The following is a 22026-nucleotide window of genomic DNA, read 5'->3' as shown; positions in this document are numbered from 1 at the left end:
GCCTTCACTGTTACAGTGAGCACTAGGATTGGGGCCTTCACTGTAACAGTGAGCACTAGGATTGGGGCCTTCACTGTTACAGTGAGCACTAGATAAGGACCTTCACTGTAACAGTGAACACTAAATAGGGAACTTCACTGTAACAGTGAGCACTAGATAAGGACCTTCACTGTAACAGTGAACACTAGGATGGCTTCATCAGTGAGCACTAGATTGGCCTCACTGTTACAGTGAGCACTAGGATGGGCCTTCACTGTAACAGTGAACACTAGATAAGGACCTTCACTGTAACAGTGAACACTAGATAAGGACCTTCACTGTAACAGTGAGCACTAGATAGGGAACTTCATTGTAACAGAGAGCACTAGAAAGGGACTTTCACTGCAACCGTGAGCATTAGATAGGGACCCTCTCTGTAATAATCATTAGCTGTTGTCACCCTCTGCCCCCCACATCACTCCTAATGGGGTTAAGAGATTAGTGTCAGTCTAGCCATCTCTCCGGGGGGCTCGCCAAGCAGATTCAGTCTGCTGGGATTACAGAGGAAAGCAGGTCTGAACAGATCAAACACTGCTCACTCAGGTGGTCATGGGTTCTACGCTCAGGCCAGTTTGAAGATCGACAGCAATATCAAAAGTCGTGCCGTTGTCCAGCTACGCTGACGTTATTGACAAACCAACACCTGCAAACCAAGCTATTTCAGCTCTTCATTCACTCCATTAATTCTGGCACACCTGTCTCTCTCTCTCTCTCTCTCTCTCTCTCTCTCTCCACTGCATGTCCGGTAAACGGTGATCATGTTCCATGGCTGGGGCGTGCTCATCTTATACTGCACAGGGATGCATATCTGTTGCCGTTACGTAACAGCCTCCTGTCAGAGTCGGCCTCATCCCAGGCGGTGGTGTAAGGGGGCGCATTTCTTAGATCCTTTTCTGACTTACGGGCGATGCCAAGTAGTGATGCCAGGCGCTCCTTCTTTTCACACCAGGGTCCAGAGTCGAGCTCGCACAGACACGAGTCACCGGAAAGACCGGCAGACTTGTGGGCACCGGACCGACCAGCAGGAGTCATCGGGTGCGCATTGAGGTGCCATTATCCCGGCAGACTGCAGTCCTCCCATCCCTGGGTGGCACTTGAAAAAGCTGTGCATCATGCTACAGGGCTGCTGGCCACAGTCAGCACTGGCAGGGTCTGGATTTGATACCAGACCACAGGCCTCATGCACGCACTAGAACAGTGCCTTAACAGGATGAGCAAACCAGCTCCCCCCTCGTCTTCCTTTCATTACTATAAAGAGCAAAGGGGCCCACATAACTGAATACTAATGGATATCAGGTCAGGGCTCATATTCATTTCTGTAAAAGCTTTTTCCTTAGGCTGTTTAATGACCATGAAAAGATGAGGGTAGCTTTGGGCAGAGAATATTTGTGCTGCAATACCCCAGAAAGCATCAGGCTTTCACTAGTGAGTGAAATCAAGATGGACTTGGTCTGTGGGAACTTAAAAAAAAAAAAAAAAAAAACATCCAGAGGTTTCTTGTTCTGTAATACAAGGAACAACACAATGTCCTAACTCTAAAAGTGCACAGCAGGATTGTGCACTGGGCCACAGCGGGATCTAGGATTACTCCATCCCACCCAGCCTCTCAATCAAGTCGCACAGTCTCACGATGCAAAGTCTCTATGGTGGAACGGTCTGAAGGAAGCCCGACAGTGCAATGGGTCTCTGTAGTACAAACAGGACCACCCAGAGTATGTTAAATTCTGTGGCAGTGGATATAGTGTAAGACATTTGGCCTGTATTTTAAGCTGTCTATGGTAATGTAGATTGGAATGGGTCCTCCCACTGTTTGTTAAGCTCTCTATGTTGGCATGGATGAAGGCAGTTCCGCCCACTGTTTATTCAACTGTCTATGGTAGTGTGGATGAAAGGAAGGTCCTCCCACCATATGTCCAGCTCTCTATGGTAGTTTGGATGGAGGAAGGTCCTCCAGACGCCTGACCCAGAAGCCCTTTTCATCTCCCAGCCTGGCCATAATCAACGCCTCTTGTGAGTCAGCCGTCGAGCGAAGGGAGTTGCCCTCTTGCATGCAGTGAAGCATTGAGCGTGTCACCATAGTCACAAGTCCCCAGAGTTCTGTCAGCTAGGCGACAACTGACAGACAATCAGAGCTGCAGTCCGGTGTCCGTCTGTCCTGGCTCCTACAGATCCTGCTGGCAGCGCGTACGACACTTGAGAGGGTGAAAGGATGTTTGACGCCCTCTGGCTTGAGGTAGGACTCTTACAGGTGTCTCGTACTGATACTTCAGGTGGACTCATTTTTGGTGTTCTGGCCGAATCTAGGGTGCTGTATTTCGGGTTAAGCTTCACCTGGCTTCTGTAAACTTCGTTTACTTGTATGCAGCAGAAAAGGCGCGGAGGAATGATATTTTGGGGAAACATGATTGATGGGTGTGAATGTGTTCTGATCATTCAAGGCACTGGGTCATCTCTGGTACAGGTGGGGAGACACACTAAGATCTGAGGACTTAGGCTGGATTAAACCCAATCAGGACATCAGAGAGGCTTAGCGCTTGTTTTTGACTTCTGCACACTCTCGTGCTCTCACTCTCTTTCACCCTGTCTATCTTGCTCTTTCTCCACTTCCCTCCCACTCTACCTCCTGTCCTATCTGTCTTTGGAGCAATGACGGGGTTATATAAAGTCAACAAACCAGAAATGGATTAATTAGCATTTTGGTGTCACTGCAGTCATTTTCATTGTTGTCACAGCAAATGGTTTCCACCTCAGTGGTATTCTTGCCAAGGAAACGGCTTAGAGCTGGTTAAGATGTGGAACCAGACTGACCTTTGGATTTAATACATCTATTTCATTCACAGACTGTACTTAAACGCAAATCCTACAGTGACTGAGCTTATACTGTTTGTTGAAGGTAATTGTTGTAGGTGTAACACTATATCATATTGTGTGTGTGTGTGTGTGTTTTAAAAATTTCCACTGGCATTCCACTTTAACCCTGTAAACTGTATTAGAAGATAGTGTAAATCTTAATTGTTTTCCCTAGTGCGTCGTAAAAGTGATTGAGGGGCATCAGCGTCAGAGTGAACCTTTTACTGGTCTCGTTTTATTTCTTTTATTGTCTGCTGTCTTTCATGTTTTTACTACCTCTTAAATGTATTTTATTACTTTCGTTTTATCTTATTTGCGAAGCACATTGCATTGCAGGCCTGTGAATGAAACGTGCCATTAAGAAAATTGATGGATTGACTGTGTCCATGGCTGACCTGCATAAGGGTCACCTTTCAGGCGGACAGGTACAGTCTCACAAGATCAGGTTACTCTGGTGTTCATTCAGGAAAGGTCGGTACACGGTTCAGTTTGTTCGCCTGTGAACTTTAGTCTCTTCCTTCCGTCTTTACATCTGGTCCAGAATCACAGAGGGGCTGCATGGATTCCTTAAAAACGGATGGGCTTCTGCATTTTAAAAATTCTAATGAAAGATTCTCTGTGGGATTAAGAAAACATACCATGTACTATACATTAATTAAAATACTGCCCTTGCTACTGAATGGTCCACAACAAGAACACTGTCACCTCAACAATTCATAACACCTGAGCTATGTCAATAATAATTTTAAACATTGTTTGCATAGCCAGACTAGTGGTGGAACCTCCTTCCAGACCACTTTGTGGCAGCCATTCTGGATCAGCGTGGGCGCCATTGTGGTGCAAATTGCCAGCCCAGAACCACTGGCTGCAAGGTGATAAGGGTGCTGCACAAACAGGACTGCCTTTAGGAGTCTGAGCCAGGCTGATATCACATGAAGTGATGCGGACTCCCAGAAGTTCATTTGAGGTTACCTCCCCCCCACAGAGAGCATTTGAAACATGAAACAAATCTTCTTTACTTTGGATGAATAAAAGGATTGAATCAACAGAGAGAAAATTAAGGAATTAAGGATCAAATAAATGGATGGATAGTCAACGATAGGAGAAAAATACAATGAGTGATGAGACTCTTTGTTCCAACAACTGTGAACCCACCACACGCAAACTAGCATTCGCTCTTGAAAACTCTCTTCTCTCTCTCCGCAAAAAAAGTTCAGTCAGTGTAAAGCGTTACCTAAGTCCTAATTCTGGAGATAATCTTTAGTCTCTGGCAGCAACGGCAAAAGCAGCAGACTCTGGGCATTGGCGGCTGACATCACATGCGTCAGGAGGGACGCTTGCCTGCGATCTACCAAATCCATAAGGAACGGTGCAGCGACGAGAGCTGGTGAATACACTCTGGCATTACTAATTGAAGAGAAGGGGGGGAGGGGAGGAAACTAATTTTTTATAGAAAAACAACAGTTGTGCAGACCCGTGGGGAACCCACAGTCGAAGCTCGGTGAAAAGAACAGGGGCAGAGCCGAGCACATCGCAGCCCTCGTACCCAACTGGAACAGAGTTGTTCTGACAAGCTCAAGCTGAAGGCAGTTGAGAGCCACACTAAAAAATGTAGCAAGTGCTGAAGACTGGAAGAGAGGTAACTCGATCGCCCAAACAGTGCTTTTTCCAACCATAATAAACAGCATAACAGCGGTTGGCGCACTGCCTGCCGTATTCTCACTTGAGTAGAGCGGTGTGCAGTAGTTTTTTGTTTTTTTTCAAACTGCAGTCCAGATGGAGACAACATCATCTTAAATAAAGGCCTGAAATATGTGCAAAAAGTGCAACTTAAACCTGTCAGCTGGGGGACACAATGGCAGAGTCCTAATTTGAACTTAATGCGATTTTGAATTCACGCACGTTCCCTTAAAAGATTTAAGCGTCCTGGTTAGCACGGCTTTTCCAAACACACTGTCTGTGCTGGTTGAGCTGTGCGTGGGGAGAGGTGAGGTGTGAGAGAGACAGAACGAGAGAGAGAGAGAGCTCAGCTCCAGCTGCCTGCAGGAAAATGGATGCAATGACTCCTGGTCTGGACGCTCCTTCACCTGGTGGGCGTGGCTCTGGTTTGATGTCACAATGCTGCCTTGTCAAAAGTGACAGACGGAGCAGGGAACACTGGTTCTGCTTCTGTCGTCATGCCAACAGCTTTGATTTATTGTGTAACGGAATGGCCGGAAGGTTGTTGCTCCCTCCGCACTCCAGGAGTGGGAAGAGGCAGAAGCGGCTCTTCCCACAGCATGACTGCACTTCGACTGGCCCGTTTGCCTTTTAGAGAAAGGTCACTGCAACCTCCATTCCAGACAACTGGACAGGCTTTTGGCTTTCAGTTAATTTTTTTTATGTGGTTGAGCGTTGTGATTACAATGTTCTTAACTGATTGGCCGCCATCAGCGCCGGCACGTCTGGAGGCCACCTGCGTTCTAGAACCCGCTCGTCACTCCAGCCCCGTTGTGAGGTCACGGGCTCGGGGGGAGGCTGGCGGCAGTGAGAGGGTTAAGGGCAGGCCGGGATCCAGCTGCCCCCGAGATCCACGCTGAATAATTCAGCGCCGCCGATCCGGTTTCAGCCGCCCGCGAGCCGCCAGCCAGCGGCCGCCCCCCCGGAACACAAGCGCGAAACCGGCAGGCACCACAGAGCCGCGCTGCGGAGGGAAATTGAAAGAATGCGTCGTCGAAAACCAGGCCGCTGCAGGACGGCCTGGTGCCAGCGTGTGGCCAGCGTGTAACAAAATGGAGGGGGAGGTCTGTGGTGTGGAATGACCAGGACTGTGGTGGACAGAGTGGCGGAAGAGTTTTTTTTTTATTTAAAGAGATTTTTAAATAGTAATATTATACAGAAGGAACCAAATAGAATAAATGCTAAGATACAAATATTATTTTTTATTTTTATTATTGCCCTCTTCAGAAAGATTTGGTGTAGGTCATTTCAAATGACTCACTTGGAAACCATTTTATCAATGTGGAATTGCAACATTTGAGAAACCTTTTCAGATCCTAGGACATGTCTACCTTATAGAGACCCTGTAGCACCAGAATCCGGCAGCATCTGCTGCTTTTCTGAGCATTTCAGCACTAGGGATTAATTAAAGCCCCTGATTGGCTAAAGAATCTACACACTTTGATCTCAAGGTCTTAACTGACCTCCGATTGAAAGGAGACCACAATATATATGCAGACACTGTGGCCATCCAGGACATCAGTCTGATGCCTCTCACTATAGAGACTGGGATGGTCCAGTCCTATGACGTGTAAACCCTATAGAGACTGGGATGGTACAGTCCTATGACATGTAAACCCTATAGAGACTGGGATGGTACAGTCCTATGACATGTAAACCCTATAGAGACTGGGATGGTACAGTCCTATGACATGTAAACCCTATAGAGACTGGGATGGTACAGTCCTATGACATGTAAACCCTATAGAGACTGGGATGGTACAGTCCTATGACATGTAAACCCTATAGAGACTGGGATGGTACAGTCCTATGACATGTAAACCCTGTAGAGACTGGGTTGGTACAGCCCTATGACATGTAAACCCTATAGAGACTGGGTTGGTACAGTCCTATTACATGTAAACCCTATAGAGACTGGGATGGTACAGTCCTATGACATGTAAACCCTATAGAGACTGGGAAGGTACAGTCCTATGACATGTAAACCCTATAGAGACTGGGATGGTACAGTCCTATGACATGTAAACCCTATAGAGACTGTGGAGCATGGTACAGTCCATGACATGTAAACCCTATAGAGACTGGGTGTACAGTCTACATGTAAACCTATAGAGACTGGGATGGTGCACAGTCCGATGACATGTCCCTATAGAACTGGGATGGACACTCAGGGAGGGGTGCACTGGGATCGCGGCACGGGCGAATGCGGCGCCCGGCACCTGGTTTTCCAGCCTTGCTCGTAGCGTGAAGCATTAACGCAGTAGAGGAAGCAGCTGCTTTTCTCTCTTTCTCTCTCTCTCTCTCTATTTAAACATTTTTTAAAAAACACCACTCTGAGTCACACAACAGCCAATGTTTTTACTGAGCAGGAGGAAGCAAAGGGGCTCTGACTTCACAGCAACGACCCCCCCAACCTCACCCAACCACCCCCCGCTCCCCCCAGCCACACCTCAGACCCAGCACACATGATGAATTACCACTCATCACTCCGGTGGACAGGGGAATAATGAGGGATAAATAATCTATTCCCCGTCCACCTCTCTGTTTTCTCTTCTTTCTCTTCCTCCCCTGCTCTTCCTGGTATTGTCCTGTCGGGGGTAGGGGGTGTGGGGTGGGGCTGTGCGCATTTCTGACTGTACTGTGATGAATTATGCAGTGCAGAGCAACCCCCACCCCCCACATCTGCCCCACAGGGGGCCTAACTGCCAGAGGATGTGTGGAGGAGACGCCTCTTAGACCCTTTCTGAGAGCTGAGATGTGTTGACCTTTTACTGCACACACACACACACACACACACACACACGTGTGCGCGTGCACATACACACACACGCACACCCTTGCATGCATGCACGCATACACACAGACACGCATACACGCACACATGCACATGCACGCGTGCACACACACAGACACAGACACACACACACAAACAAACACACAAATAGCCAGGATGCAACAACAGAAGTGACTCGGTGCGGATTCTTTGGTGAAAAGCATGTGTGTGTGCCTGTGTTTGTGTGTGTGTGTGCGTGTGTGTGGAGGGGGGTTGGCAGAGTAGACGGTCTCTCAGCTCTAATGCTTACCAGCTGTGCTGTTTCTCATATTTATTTCTCATGCAGCCCTCCAACTTTTTTGGAGAGCCCTGAGCCTGGGACAGTTTCCATGGTGCTTGCTCCTAAGCAACCGTGCCGGGAGGCCCTCCTCCTGCCTGGCCAGGTCTTCCTCTCTGCGCTGGGGAGTGATACGGACCAAGCTCATCTCAATCCTCTCTTTCTGCGCCCCCTCCTCCCCCCTCTGTATTAATATTGGTTTAAGCAATTGTACGTATCGAATGGACTCTTAACTCGCATTTTCTGCATTTTTACGCCTCTGGTGATCGCCTCCACGTTTTGAGGCCAGTGAGAAAAGGCTGGAGGCTGGAGGCCGAGGGCTGAGGACTGAGAGGCATTATTTGGGGTTCTGGGGTTTTCCCAGATACCCAGAGAGTTACTCACTCTCTGACATCCGAGGCTCGGTTGAAATAACCTTTACCTCCCACTCAGAGATTTTTAAATGTATGCTACCTCTCGCTTCTTTTCTCCCTACAACCCCTTTCGTCCTCCTTCGTTGTCTCACACTCCCTCCTCGGTCCTCTCTTTTGCTCTCCCTCTTTCTCTGATCTTTTCCATTTCCCCCCAGCCTCACAAACATTCTACGCACGGAGTGAAACTCTGGCTGAGAGAGAACACAGACCAGAGGGAACAGAGCTACTGGTCCCTCTTTCACTATCCACCAGGTCATAGGATCAGGCCTGTTTTTATCAGGGTGTGTGTTGGGGGACTAGGGGGCTGTGGCCTGGGCTTAGTTGGGTGACAACAGCAGAAGTCCGATGCTTATTGTTCCCCAGGGGATGTAAATGTGGATGGGACGGCGCCAGGACGTTTCGTAGGGTGTTTCCAGTGTAGCGGCCCCTGCAGCCCCCGCCCCCCCTTGCCCCCCTCCCAAATCCTCCCTACCCTTTCCTCTCGAATCCACCCGCCCGCCCACCCGCCAATCAGAGGAAACCGCCACAGGGACGCACCCGCAGCTTCGGACTGTAGCCACACAGAGGGTCAGAGACGGGAGTCACACGTCTTGTACACTGCATCACGATCCGGGCCTGTTCTTTAAAAATAGACACTTTTCAAGGCTGCTGGCCACTGTGTCATTGGCCGAATCTCTGAGAGAACGGCGTGTGCAGTTTGGAGAATTATAGGGGAGGGGTGCACTAGCGACTTTTTTTTTTCTTTAAATTACTTTTTCTGGAAATGAAGAAATTGAATAATTTCTCTTTCAGGGGCTCTTTAAAGACACACAGAGTCAGCAGTGGCGCACAATACGGGTTCACAGTGTTGTGTTGTTCCAGTCACCTGGATTTGCTAATTAACGCAGTTCTTCAGCCAGGAGGTAGTAATAACTGGTGAAATCAGCTGGCTGAGTTTGTGGGTAGAAGAAACACATGGCAGGACTTTTACTTTCTGACCCCTGGACTTTCTACCTATGAGATTCAGCCAATGATAATGTCGCATGAACAGGTCGTGTGACTGGCACCGTTTAAATTGTCCCCTCCCCCCCCCGTTCGCCGCAGGAGAAGAAGGCCCAGCCGCCGCCCGAGCCCGAGCCCGAGCCCGAGTCCCCAGACCAGGTGGAGCGGGAGGTGGAGCGGGAGGTGGAGCAGGTGACGGAGCTGTTTCCCCGGCTCTGCCGCCTGGTGAGGGCGGAGACGGGCTACGGCTTCAACCTGCACAGCGAGAAGGCGCGACCGGGCCAGTACATCCGCTCCCTGGACCCGGGCTCCCCGGCCGACCACGCGGGGCTCCGGCCACAGGACCGGCTCGTCGAGGTGGGTGGAGCAGGGGGGGGGAGCAAGGGGGGGGGGGTGGAGCAGGGGTGCAGCAGGGGTAGAGCAGGGGTAGAGCAGGGGGTGGGCGGGGGGTGCAGCAGGGGTAGAGCAGGGGGTGGAACAGGGGGTACAGTGGGGGGTGGAGCAGGGGGTAGAGCAGGGGGTGGAGCAGGGGGTGGAGCAGGAGGTGTTATATTCAATTCAAATATAACAGCAGAACTGAGCCTCAGGAGCAAAGAAAAATACAATTAAAAAAATGTGTATTTATTATACGCAGATATGTTGTGTACAAATAACATATATGCATGTCAGTGTGTGTGTGTGCATATGTAGGTGTGTGCACGCGTATGTGCATACATAAGTGCGAGCGCACATGCATGAGTGTTTGTGTGTGTGTGACCGCACGCTTGTCTGCAGAGACGGGGACGTGTCTGATAGACTCCAGGTGTGTGCGATGTCCTGCCAGTGTTCTAGTTCCCACACCTTCCCTTGCTGTGGCCCGGGGGATCTGTCTTTAATCCGCTTCAGAGAAATGACCCTTTCCGCACAAAATAACGCTTCTCGGAACCGTCCGGCCACGGCGCAGGCGGAGGTAATTTACACATTCGTCACAAAATTCCTCCGAGATTACAGCAGGTCTGTCTGAGCTCTGACCCGACCCAGCCACTGGCTCACTGAATTAAACAGAGCAGAGTGTTCCTCGCTCCTTCTTTTTTAACCCCGAGATAGCGGCTCCAGACGACCTTCGGGCTTTGAGAGGGAAACGCGCCCTTGGCCTTTGTCGGCTAATTTAGCCTAGCCTGGTTTAGTCTGGAGACGGGAAGCGGTGAAGACGGAGGGCACAGCGGAACGTGCGATCGGACGTGAGGGAGGACACACAGCGGGTGGGTGCTGGTGCGGGTTAGACGGGTGGAGCAGGAAGGGAGGGGGACCGGCTCTTTGGTCCTCATAATGACTGCGCTGAGAGGTGGGAGTATTTCCTTTGCTCAGCTCACACACACACACATACATACATACATGCACGTATGCACACACAGTGTTGGGGAAACTACTCTGAAAGCATAATTGTACAAACTAGCAATTACTTCACATTGAAAATAGTTGAACAACAGCCACGCTACCCTAAAGAGAAATGCAGCTTGCGAACCTGTGTGAGCTGTGCCTTCTTTTTGCACTCAGGGAGAGCCACTACCCAGGTTACTGGGAGAACCAGCAATGAGCAGCAATTGGCAGTTGACAGTTGGCAACTATATTGTCTCACCAATCAGGATAGGAGGGAAAGATAAGCAAGGAGGCGCTCAAAGGGGTTCTGAAAAACATTTAAGCCCAAAAGTAGTTGGTAGTTCCTATAGTTATCTACAACTAAAAATGGCAAAAAAATAATTAAATACTACAACCACTACACAAATTTGAAAGTTGTTGAACTACTGGCAAACTGCTACATGTAGTTAAACTACCCCCCCCAACACGCACAAACAACACTACCCCCCCCAACGCACACACGCACACACACCCACACACACCCACACTCCCCCCCCCCCCCCCACGCACACACACACACACACACACACCCATGCACACGCACACACACATACATACATACACACACACACGCGCACACACACACACACACTCCCCCACACACACATACACTCCCCCCCACACACACACACGCACACACACTCCCCCGCAGCTGCCCTGGCCGCTAACTCTCTCCAGATGCTGGTGCGTGTGAGAGCTGTGAGCGTCGTCGCGGTTACCCGCCCGGAGACGCCGACCCTCCGGGGGCCGCCCGTCCGCGGGCGGCGGGAAGCCGTACATCAGGGCCTGCGCGGACAGCCCCGCCGCCCGAGCGCTGACCCCGCGTGCGGCGGGATCCGACACGGCCGTTTAGCAGCCCGAGGCATGTGTGGGGGGGGGGGGGGGTCGCCACGGTGATGAGGGCCTAACGGGCCTGGCAAGGCAGGTACGAGAACCCTGGGTTAGCCGAGCGAGCAGAAGTGGAAAATACATGAAATAGTATACTAAGCATACTTGATATGAACTTCAATCATACTTCAAGTATTCTTAAGCATAAAATAGTATACTTCAGGTATACTTTAGCATGCTATTCTTTCACATAGGATATGGCTGTCATCCCCTCTGTTATCGCCATCACCAGCATGCGATTAGCAAGCCCACAGGCTACTAGGAGTGCGCTAATGGCTCATAAGAGCACAATCACATCGCGCTACAATGTCCCCGAAGAGAGAGACAGGCCGACGCCGCCGCGGTTTCATCCGTCCGTTCGGCAGACGCCAAGGCCAAGGTCACTTGCAAGGCCGTGGTGGCAAAACACGATGATGAACAGTAAACTGAAAACAGTGCTGTCCCCTCTCATCCGCGGCGAGACCACGTGCTCTCCTCATTCACACCTGAAAGTACACCTATCTAGGGCTCCCAGGGCCCCCAGGGGCCCCCAGAAGCACTGATCCAGGATCAGTTCACCTGCCTTTCAATGTCAATCTCAGGTGTTATATCGGGGGAGAGACGGGTCTTAAACTGGTCTGGGGGGGGGGGAGGGGGGCGGGATGGTAACACAACACTGAACGGCTGAACCGGCCGCCAAATCCCGCCAGCTTTTCGGCTCACAGTCCCGCCTTGTTAGGGGGATCTCCGCTCGGATAGGGCAAAGCAAGGGGGATTTCCTATGAAAGCAGACAACCCCCCCACCCCCCCGCCCCTGCCCTCCCCTCCCCTCCCCTGCCGGCCGTGCGTTCTAGTGCCCCCTATCTGCAGTACTGCGCTATGCACTCACAAAGAGAAGCGGTGCTTGCCGGATTGATCTTTAACACCCTGCCCAGTAGACGTTCTGCTGGCTGCGCTGCGCTGTGCTGTGCTGCACTGTGCTGCGCTGCGCTGTGCTGCGCTGTGCTGTGCTGCGCTGTGCGCGATTGTGTTTTGTGATCACGGGCGGTCGATTAAGGCTGTCCCCAGCAGCCTGTCAGCAGCTCATTAAGGGGTGAGGGGGGGAGGGAGGAGCCAGCCCCCCTCCCTGTCCCTCTCTTTCTCGCTCGATTAGGCTGGAGCTCACGCAGAAACAGTCGCCTGCCCAGTCATCATGCTCAGGCGCTGTCACGGCGACCAGAAGCCAGCGCCGCCCTTGGCAGCTCTCCTCTCCCTGTCGCTCGGAAGCGCGCTCTTCACCATTAACCTCATGGTTCATTTATCATGAACTTCTTATGAATATCGTTCATATTTACCTGCCATCATGCGTATGGGGATTATTCATGATAATACATTCACTAAAGCATTGTTTGTTTATGATAACTAAAGCTTTTTCTGACTCGTGCTATGTCAGAAACTGTCCATCACTCATTGTCACCACTCAGACTCCGCCTGGAGCTAATAGTTAGACTTGGACACAGACTGGGCATGTAGAAGGTGAAGTAGGGCTCAGGTAGACAAATACACAGGTAGGCCAAGCAGACACAGTCCTTCACTGAAGACCATACAAGATTAGCTTCCAGGTAAACTTCATGTGTTTTTTCATTCTTCCAATACTTCAATATAAATGTTCCAGTACATGAACATTTTTTTGAAATATCTAGTTTCCTCAATCTTATTCCTGACTTTGCAGACCCTACATGAATAGCACTCCATAAATGAGGATAATCATTATATCATTCTAGCTAAACTGCCACTGTTTTAGAAATTTAGAGTTTGAAAAGGGGTGGAAAACATCTGTATCTCTTAAATCTGAAGGCTGAAGTCGAAGTTAGAGGGTTGAGCCAAGTTTCTGGCCTAGAGGCTGCAAACCAACACCCAGGGATGCAAAGAATTATGGGAGATATTATTACGGGGAAGGTGGGGGGTTGCGTGGAGGCCTTTTGGGGATGGTGTAGCATTTACTGTACACACCGACTGGTGCCTTTGCAATGAAGGGACTGCATGTCAGCGTGTGCAATGGAGCAGCATCGGCAACCGCTGGGGAGTTCACCCATCCCCCCCCCCCCCCGGCCGGTGGAGATGCATGGCAATTAGCCCACGCTGCGCTAATATGCTCTCCCCCCACCACCCCCCCCCCTTTCATATGCACGTGCCCCTGAGCTACCAAAATGAGTCTAGAGAGACAGACTGCCATTTCATAAGCCCATATGAATATTAAACAAATTCCCTCTCTGGACACTGATACCTGAAACAGAAGCTATTGGTACAGCAAGCGCAGCTCATCAATATTTGATTGGCCTCCTGTTGATTCTGCTGTCTAAGCCTGTGAGAGCCCAGGACTGCTGGAATATAGGCTGCCAGGAGTGTTTGCGTTCTGGTGTTTAAACATAAAAAAGAAGGAAAAAAATGGCTTGTCTTTGGGGTGTATGTACCTGAGTGGAGGTGTTAGCATTTCTCTCTCTCTCTCTCTGACCTTAACCCTTGCAGCTCTTGCTATAACTGTAAAGTCATGTGTTGCTATGAAACTGAAAATAACTGACACCTTGGACAAAGAGGTGAAAAAAAATATACTGCAAAGCATACTGGGAGGACCTAACAGCTTACAGTGCTTGTACTGGTAATGGAGATGTGTCTTTAGCTCTCTGACGTGGTTACAGCGCCTTGATTCATCTGTGACAGGTTTACAGAGAAACTGAAGACCAAGGAACAGGTATCAGAGAGAGGAAGAATGATCCCATTCACAGATCAGGGAGCAAAATTGATGCGTTTCAGAAATTTCAAGAGGAATGCCTCGATTGGACATGGAAATTATGGTAGCTGGGGGGAGACCGCCATCTGTTGGTGGCATTTAACAATGGCAGGTCAGATCCAGCAGGGAGTCGATTCTAGGGTGGTCACAGAATGCTGCGAGCCGAAGTAACAGTTCCAGGGGTGTGGCGGGGTGGGGTGTTCGCACAGGTGAATGGGGTCAACATCGAGTCTCTGAGGCACTCGGAGGTGGTTGCCTTCATCAAGAGCGGAGGGGAGGAGACGAGGCTGCTGGTGGTGGACCCAGACACGGACGACCACTTCAAGAAGCTGGGCATCATCCCCACAGAGAGCCACATCAAAGGTATGCTACCCCCAGTCCCCCAGCCCCCCCCCCCCCCAGAGCCCTTAACATGGTATGACCCAAACCCTGCCTATGGAATCAGGCCTTTGGCTCTCTCCCTGCCTCCCCTATATAGAGCCCTTAACATGGTATGACCCAAACCCTGCCTATGGAATCAGGCCTTTGGCTCCCTCCCTGCCTCCCCTATACAGAGCCCTTAACATGACAAAGTACCTTTTACAGATGAGGCAGGCTGACAGTAATGACTAGACCTTCCAAATTACAGAAGAAAAAAAATACAAGACGAAAAAAAGTTCCCAAAAAAAATAGTGCACACATGATCTATAGCGAGGAGTAAAGGCGCTTACCTCATTGTCCTGGTATGCGTTCTCCCCCTTGTGGACAGATTATGAATCGCAGCCTGTGACAAACGGCTCCTCGGAGCTTCAGGTGAACGGCAGCTCAACGTCGCAGTCCACGCGCTCCACACACTCCGCCCACTCTGAACTGAGCACCCCGGAAACCAGTATGCAGGTGAGAGAACAGAAGCAGGAGTGAGTGCGTGTGTCTGAGTGCGAGTGTGTGCACATTTATGTACCCATAATGTTTCCTGTCGGTGCAACTGAGATGCAAATGTCTAACCTGCATTTTGTTTGCTTTATCCCTACCGGTATGCTTTCTGTTACTCAAGTGAAGGACATCAGACAGCAACTGAAATATATTTGGGCCCTTATGATGTATTTTATAAATGTGGACCTAAATAAAGAATTAAAATGTGTGTATGAGAGAGAGAAAGAGACAAAATATATATTTATATTTATGTGTGTGTGTCTGTGTATATGTGCATGTACACATATGCTTGTATGAGTCAGTGCATGTTTGTAAGCACGGGGCATGTACTGCCAGGGTATGCTTTTTACAGTGCATGGGTGCGCTAGTATACCTGTGCGGTTAGATGGTGTCACACACCTGCCGGTCGGTCTCTCTCCCCAGGTCTCTGAGGAGAATGAGTGCCCCCTGCTGGACCCCTTTGAGGAGAGCGGCCTTCAGCTCAGCCCGACGGCGGCAGAGGCAAAGGAGAAGGCCCACGCCAAGCGCGCCAGGAAGAGGGCGCCACAGATGGACTGGAACAAGAAACACGAGCTCTTCAGCAACTTCTGAAAATCCGCCTCCTCCTCTTCCTCCTCACAGACGACTGTGGCCAGCACCGCCTAACCCAGCCCGGTCTGGCCCGGCCTTGTCTTCACTCCTAACAGGGTCGAAGAGGGTCATTCAGTGTAAAACATGTGGGTTGCTGGGGAAAGGGGGTGTCATTCCTCCAAAAAAAAAAAGAAAACAAAGCAAAGCAAACTTTTCTGAGGGTAAAGACATGAGACCCAAGCCCTCTGCTGCCCCCTGGTGGTAGATTAAAGGACATGCTGACCTCACACGCACCCCAGATGCACACATCTGGTGCTGTAGAGCCCCCCCCCCCCCACCCCCAGCATTCAGAAAGGCTTCTTCTGGGCCTTTCTCATGTCCGCTCATCTGATGTTTTCCAGAACATTTTCTCTCAGTAGGCCTTCCCCCGCCCAGAACATCTGCCTCTCACGCTGGCTTGCCAGACACCCCCCCCCCCCCCCCACCCAACCATCCCCAATGCCGACACTGTTATCTGACCATTTTAATAAGCTCTGACATGACATCGCAATGTACTCCTGGTTACTAGAGAAAAACTTGAAAACATGCACAAGCTGGAATCCCAACACACACAAGCAGTGTTCCACAAGCCATCTGGGAGGAGGTTCGGGGTTCGGCGGTTTGTGGGGGAACTCTCAAAAGCAATTTATATGCGATGACGTACTTTGTAGCATATCATATCTTCCCTGGACTCCTACACTAACAACACGCACCCCCCTCCTCCACTCCAAACACACGCATACCTGCTGCAGGGATGTCAGTGTTAGCATTCATTGTGGTCAAATGGCAAATACCTGTTCCTCACGGCTATTTGAACCAGATGAGAGAGAGGAGGGAGGGAGGGTGGGGGTGGGAGAGAGAGAGAGAGGAGAGCACAGCTGTGGCAGTAATTCCACTGGAGATCAAAATCCTGTGTGCTTCCAGTGATTGAGCAGCAGGGGGAGCCAGAGTGCAAGAAAGTCAGCTTGAGCTGCTTCATTACAAACCAGTAACAGAATGGGAGTCTAATGTGAGGAAAGGCGCTCTTGTTCAGTGTGCAGCAGCCACAAGAGGGGAAGGTTGGGACACACGCATGCATGCATGCATGCACATACGTACACACACACACACACAAACACAGACAGACACACACACACACACACAAAACCAGAGACTTGCGTTGCTCTGATGATCTCTGGCTAGGGAGGCTGTGGGACCGCATGGACTACTGGAACTTCTCTGCAAAAACCTTGTGAGCAGGAATCTCCCTTTTTGGGGAGGAGGATGATCACATGTATGGTTAATTCATAAGATCTCTTTAAAAAAGGCTTCTGAAACTTAGAAACACAGTGTCATTGTACTTGTGACTGCCCTGCAGATACTGCGCGTTGAGAGAACGTTGGGAGAACGCTGTGGAAACGTACCCATCGGCCGCAGGTGAGAACATTCGGGGATGGACTGCTGAAGTGTAATGATCCCCTGTATCACATGACCTCTGTACCATGTGATCTCTGTACCATGTGACTCTCAGGATTAAAGACATTATAGGAAGAGGAAAAAAATACAATATGCGGAAGGTGAAGTCTAACCCTTTAAAGCAGTATTCAACTATCCCCCCGCTATCAGTTTGTGGTTTGCGGGCTTGCTTATTACTGGTGTACTTTTTCTGGCTTTTCCCTTGTGATGAGAACCACAGTTACACTCCTTAGACCTGCGGTTCGATGGGACAAAAAGACTGGAATTTTTTTATTTTTTTTGCACAGTCACAAAAGACTGGGAAAGTCCCATGGTTCAGCTTCTCAGCTCTACTCTACAACATGGCGGTAGGACACACAGAGAACTCCTGGCTGCTCATGTGGAAGAAGACAAGGCCACTATCACACCTGAACGGGGTGTTGGGGGGGGGGGGGGGCTGGGGGGTTAGCAGGGTGACGGCCTGCATTTCATACCATTCTCTCAAGGTTGGATTTGATGACCCCTCCCTCACCCCACATTCTTACTAATCCTGGTGAGAGTGCTGCCACCCAAAAGGCAGGCCATTATGACAGAAATAAGCCAAGTCACTGCGAAGGACAGTTATCGAATATTCTGTTGTGATAAGACACAACTTGTTGAGCTTTCATTTAAATTCATAAGAGATACAAGTATGTCTTGAAAATCATTTAACAGACTGACATTCCAAAGCAAACTGAATACCAGGCCTGTGAGTGTTCACAGTCATCGCAGGAACTCTTAAAGGAAACAGGAAGTACCCACAGAGCACTGCCTTTTCCTAATGATTAAACAGCCTCTGGCCACTCTGCTGCTGACTCTACTGGCACCTTGGTGAAAATCGGCAGCACCACAAGACACGTCCATCGGCTCGTGAGACCGAAACTGCCACCGCGACAGATGTCCATTTCCACCTGCGTGACGCGGTTATTATAGTTACTTCAGTTCATATTGATACCATAATAGTTATGAGGCTCAGTAGTACACCACCCTATTCTAAAAGCAGTCTGTATGTCTGCTGAAAACATCTGTTCCCCATCTATGTATTCTGTATATCCTCATCCAGAGCTCTAGCCTACAGTATACCAGAGGCCACAGATAAATATATATATTTACACACACACACACACACACACACACACACACAAGAACACACCATAGTTAGCATTTCTCAGTAAAGTGTGACACCCTTGTTCATGGATGTGCTAAGACATGTACGGACTATTGTTCCTCCCAGCTAGGCTAACACTCGAGGGTTTCGCCCCCTATTTTCTTTGGCAGAAGCACAATGCAGTTACAGTATCATCGCAAAAGGAGGTTTACCTTCCCATCGAGGCCGTAATCACAGAATAAAGAATTTCTGTGTTAGAATTGCCGCAAAAACTATAGAAAGGGTGTATTCATGCAAGGGCACATTTTTCTTTCCCCAAACACTGTGTGAATCTGGTTCTCTCTGTGTAAATAATGACTCACGGCAAAGAAATCTGCCTTCACTCACACTGTTGGACAGGAAAAATCTATGAATCATCTTACAAAGGGCTCTCCATCGCAAATATTGACTGAAAAATAAAATAAAACTCCCGATTCCATTTTCCCTTTTTTTCTCCAATTAACAAGCATGATAATGCTGGTCCAAGCAGTCCATTTCTGCTCGTGTGGATGAAGAATCAAATGCTTGGTCTCAAATGTACACTTGCGCTCCATTCAATTTTGATTCAATGCGATTTCATTTGTACTGCACTTTCTACACTGTCACAAAGAAGCTTAACAGGAACAGGAACCAGGAAGAATCAGGTAAAACCGACACTGCGCCCCAGTGAGAAGTAGAAATACAAAAACAATCAAATAGTGGTGAGAAAAAACTCCCTAGTGGCTAATAATCTTGAGGGAACCCCATACATGGAGGGGGAACCCATCCTCCACTGGTTGGCCCAGTGTCCATACACTATAACATGTCAATTAGCTGCTATATATCATACAGTGTACACACTAGGCCTGATTTACTAAGACCTTTAGCAGACGCAAAACTTTTAGCGCATGCAAAACCAATAACATGGCCAATGACGGGCCATGTTATACGTTTTGCACCAATCATTGGTTGTGATATTAGTTTTGCATGTGCTAAAAGGTCTTAGTAAATCAGGGCATAGGGTTATAACAGATTAGTATGATTATTAGATTATGTATGCAGTATGAAGGCAGGGTCAGGGATCAGGCAGCTAACAGGAACTGACTGGGAGGCCTGAACAGCAGGTCCAGCTTGGAGATGCCAGAAGTGTCCATCCAGTCTTACCCAGAAGGCCTCGCGGCCGTACAGCAGTACCTGCGTGGGATCCTTTTAATAATATCCTAACATTTTTACATGTATATAGCACTTTTCCGAATGCTCAAAGTGCTTTACAGTGAAGGGGAACTCACTTCACCCACCGCCAATGTGTGGCACCCACCTGGGTGATGCACGGCAGCCATTTTGCGCCAGAAAGCTCACCACACATAAGCGAAGGTGGAGAGGGAGAGAACATTTATTTAGCCAATTAAATCTGGGGATGGTTTTTGGTGGCAAGTTTGCAAGAGCCAGATCTGGGATTTAGCCAGGACACCGGGGAACCCCCTACTCTTAGCGATAAGTGTCATGGGATCTTTAATGACCACAGTGAGTCAGGACCTCGGTTTAACGTCTCATCCGAAAGACGGCATCTCCTACAGCACAGTGTCCCCGTCACTGCACTGGGGCATTGGGGTTTATTTGACCAGAGGGAAGATTGCCCCCTGCTGGCCCACCAACACCACTTCCAGCAGCAACTCAGTATTCCCTGGTGGTCTCCCATCCAAGTACTAACCAAGCCCACACCTGCTTAGCTTCAGCCATTCGGCAGGAGCAGAGTGCACAGCGGTATGGCTGCTGGCATCCAAGCATTTAAGCACTTAAAAACCAAGCATGCAATTGTCTTTAGTCCCGTTTATTAAATGGTCGATACAATCTAATAATATTTTTGAAAATACCAACTTACTACCGTAAGGTACAGACAGGTGGATGAATGTACGTGAGCAAAACTGGTCAGGCCCTTGCAATACTGAACTGTATGGCCTCCCCCAAACCGTAATGCCCAACTGTATTTGTCAGCATTCATAATGAAACCTCCACTATCGATTCAGCAGTGCACAAGCACATCATGCTCTCCCGTGAAGCATGTGGTGTCAGTTGCCGCTTCTTACCACACCGCAGATCACAAAGTGGGGCTCACACAGACGTGAGTCGGAGGAAGACACTTCATGTGCAGCAGAACACACAGACCTGCGGGTGCCTGATCCGCCAGTAGGGGGGTCGCTGGTGCGTGATGACACACGGCCATCGCACCTGACTGAAAACCTCCCATCCCTGGGTGATGCTAAAGTTAACTGCGCGTGGCCCGGCCATGACTGCGAAGACGCAGTCGGCGCTGGCACAGCCCAGATTGGATAGCAGACCGCGGGGCCCATCCCCACGCTGGAGTCTTAACAGGATGAGCCCTCAACATGGGAGGGACATTTCCTCATGGTGACTCATCACTTTCATTGTCTCACGGAACACGGCTCCCAGAAACACGCTAACCGCACTACTGCGGCACATGCCTTCTACTGGTTCCCACGCCTATGGCCGACTCACTGGGAGGGTTTTCCGAAACACACCTAAAACTGAAGGGGAATGACAGCCCTCCCCACCTTAAATGCCATGGCCTACAAACAACTGGACGGGTGCCGATGTGAAGCAGCTTGGACTGAAATGGTAGCGATTGGGCTCCTGGATGCCACACAACAAGGAGCTTAAAAATAATCTTGGAACACAAAGACAACTGCACTTTTTGCAAGTGTGAACATTACAGGGGACCCATTCTAACCATGAGGCTGCTCTCCTCTCCTCCCTATTGGTTACAGCCTGCACTCTCCCTCCTCTGCTCTCACTAAGATGTGACAGAGGTCATGACCTCCAATGACTGGACTCTCATCGCATCTCAGCTCTGCTGTTCTTATGGACTGCTGACAATCGCAATCCGCTGCGATTGCACAACCTCATGTACTGCAGATCAGCTTGCGGTCAGACAAGAAAGACTTCTGGCTATAATAACATTGTGACATCACAGTCCCTGCAGTGACATCACAGTTCCCTTGCCAACTCAGCTCCCCGACACCTTTTTCAACCGTCACTGAGTGCTGAAAAACTAAATATAATCCCATGTAAATATTCTGATATGGCTAACTCGTCAATGGAGTGTAACTTTAATTGTTTTGCAAGTGTCTGTAATGTGCAAAGAGAGTGTATTCACAGAGAGAGAGCTAGGACAACATTTAACACTCATGCATCCGGTTCCTTCTCTCTCTCAGTGTTACTCTGTGCATGGATTCACTGTGCGAGTAAGCCCCTGCAATGCAGTATAAGCGTGTCTCAAAAAATATGGAGGAATGTTATCCATATTCAGTTGTCTGCCAACACACATCACATTCACCCCCCTGTTTGATTCAGTGTGAGACTTGTACCGGGAACTACCCCGTGTCCCTACATCTCAGTCACCTACAATGTACATTCAAGCCACTAGATGGCGGGATAGAAATGTAGACAGGTTGCCAAGATGAATATTTAAAGGGTAAGGATACGGTATCACAGGCCAGTTGAAGATGGACCATGCTCTTCTAAATGAACATCTCTGACACCCGCGAGGAAGTGGTGTTAAACACACTCGAGTCGAGAAAACTGACCCACATCTCGCAAAAGTGAGTAATGAATCTTCAAAAGAGCAGCACAAAACAATAAATATGTTTCTAAAAGGGACTGCCAGCAGAAAGGAATAAAGTACATAAAAATATGTCATATGCACCACACGAACACGAGTCCACCATCCAAAAATATACA

General features: G+C 49.4%; 1 protein-coding gene across 1 annotated transcript in view; it reads left to right on the top strand.

The window, feature by feature from the left end:
* The window catches only part of LOC135243391 (Na(+)/H(+) exchange regulatory cofactor NHE-RF2), a 31988-nt gene extending 13261 nt beyond the window's left edge, over positions 1-18727 (top strand). Inside the window, exons 3-6 of the mRNA XM_064315180.1 lie at positions 9215-9469; positions 14357-14510; positions 14896-15023; positions 15483-18727. Coding sequence (XP_064171250.1) covers positions 9215-9469; positions 14357-14510; positions 14896-15023; positions 15483-15650 — 705 coding nt within the window. The 3' untranslated portion in view covers positions 15651-18727. The remainder of the gene's footprint in view (positions 1-9214; positions 9470-14356; positions 14511-14895; positions 15024-15482) is intronic.
* Positions 18728-22026: the final 3299 nt, after the last annotated feature.

This window comes from Anguilla rostrata, chromosome 17 (genome assembly GCF_018555375.3).
Source record: "Anguilla rostrata isolate EN2019 chromosome 17, ASM1855537v3, whole genome shotgun sequence".
Lineage (NCBI taxonomy): Eukaryota > Metazoa > Chordata > Actinopteri > Anguilliformes > Anguillidae > Anguilla > Anguilla rostrata.
This window is presented reverse-complemented; position numbering and strand designations above follow the sequence as displayed.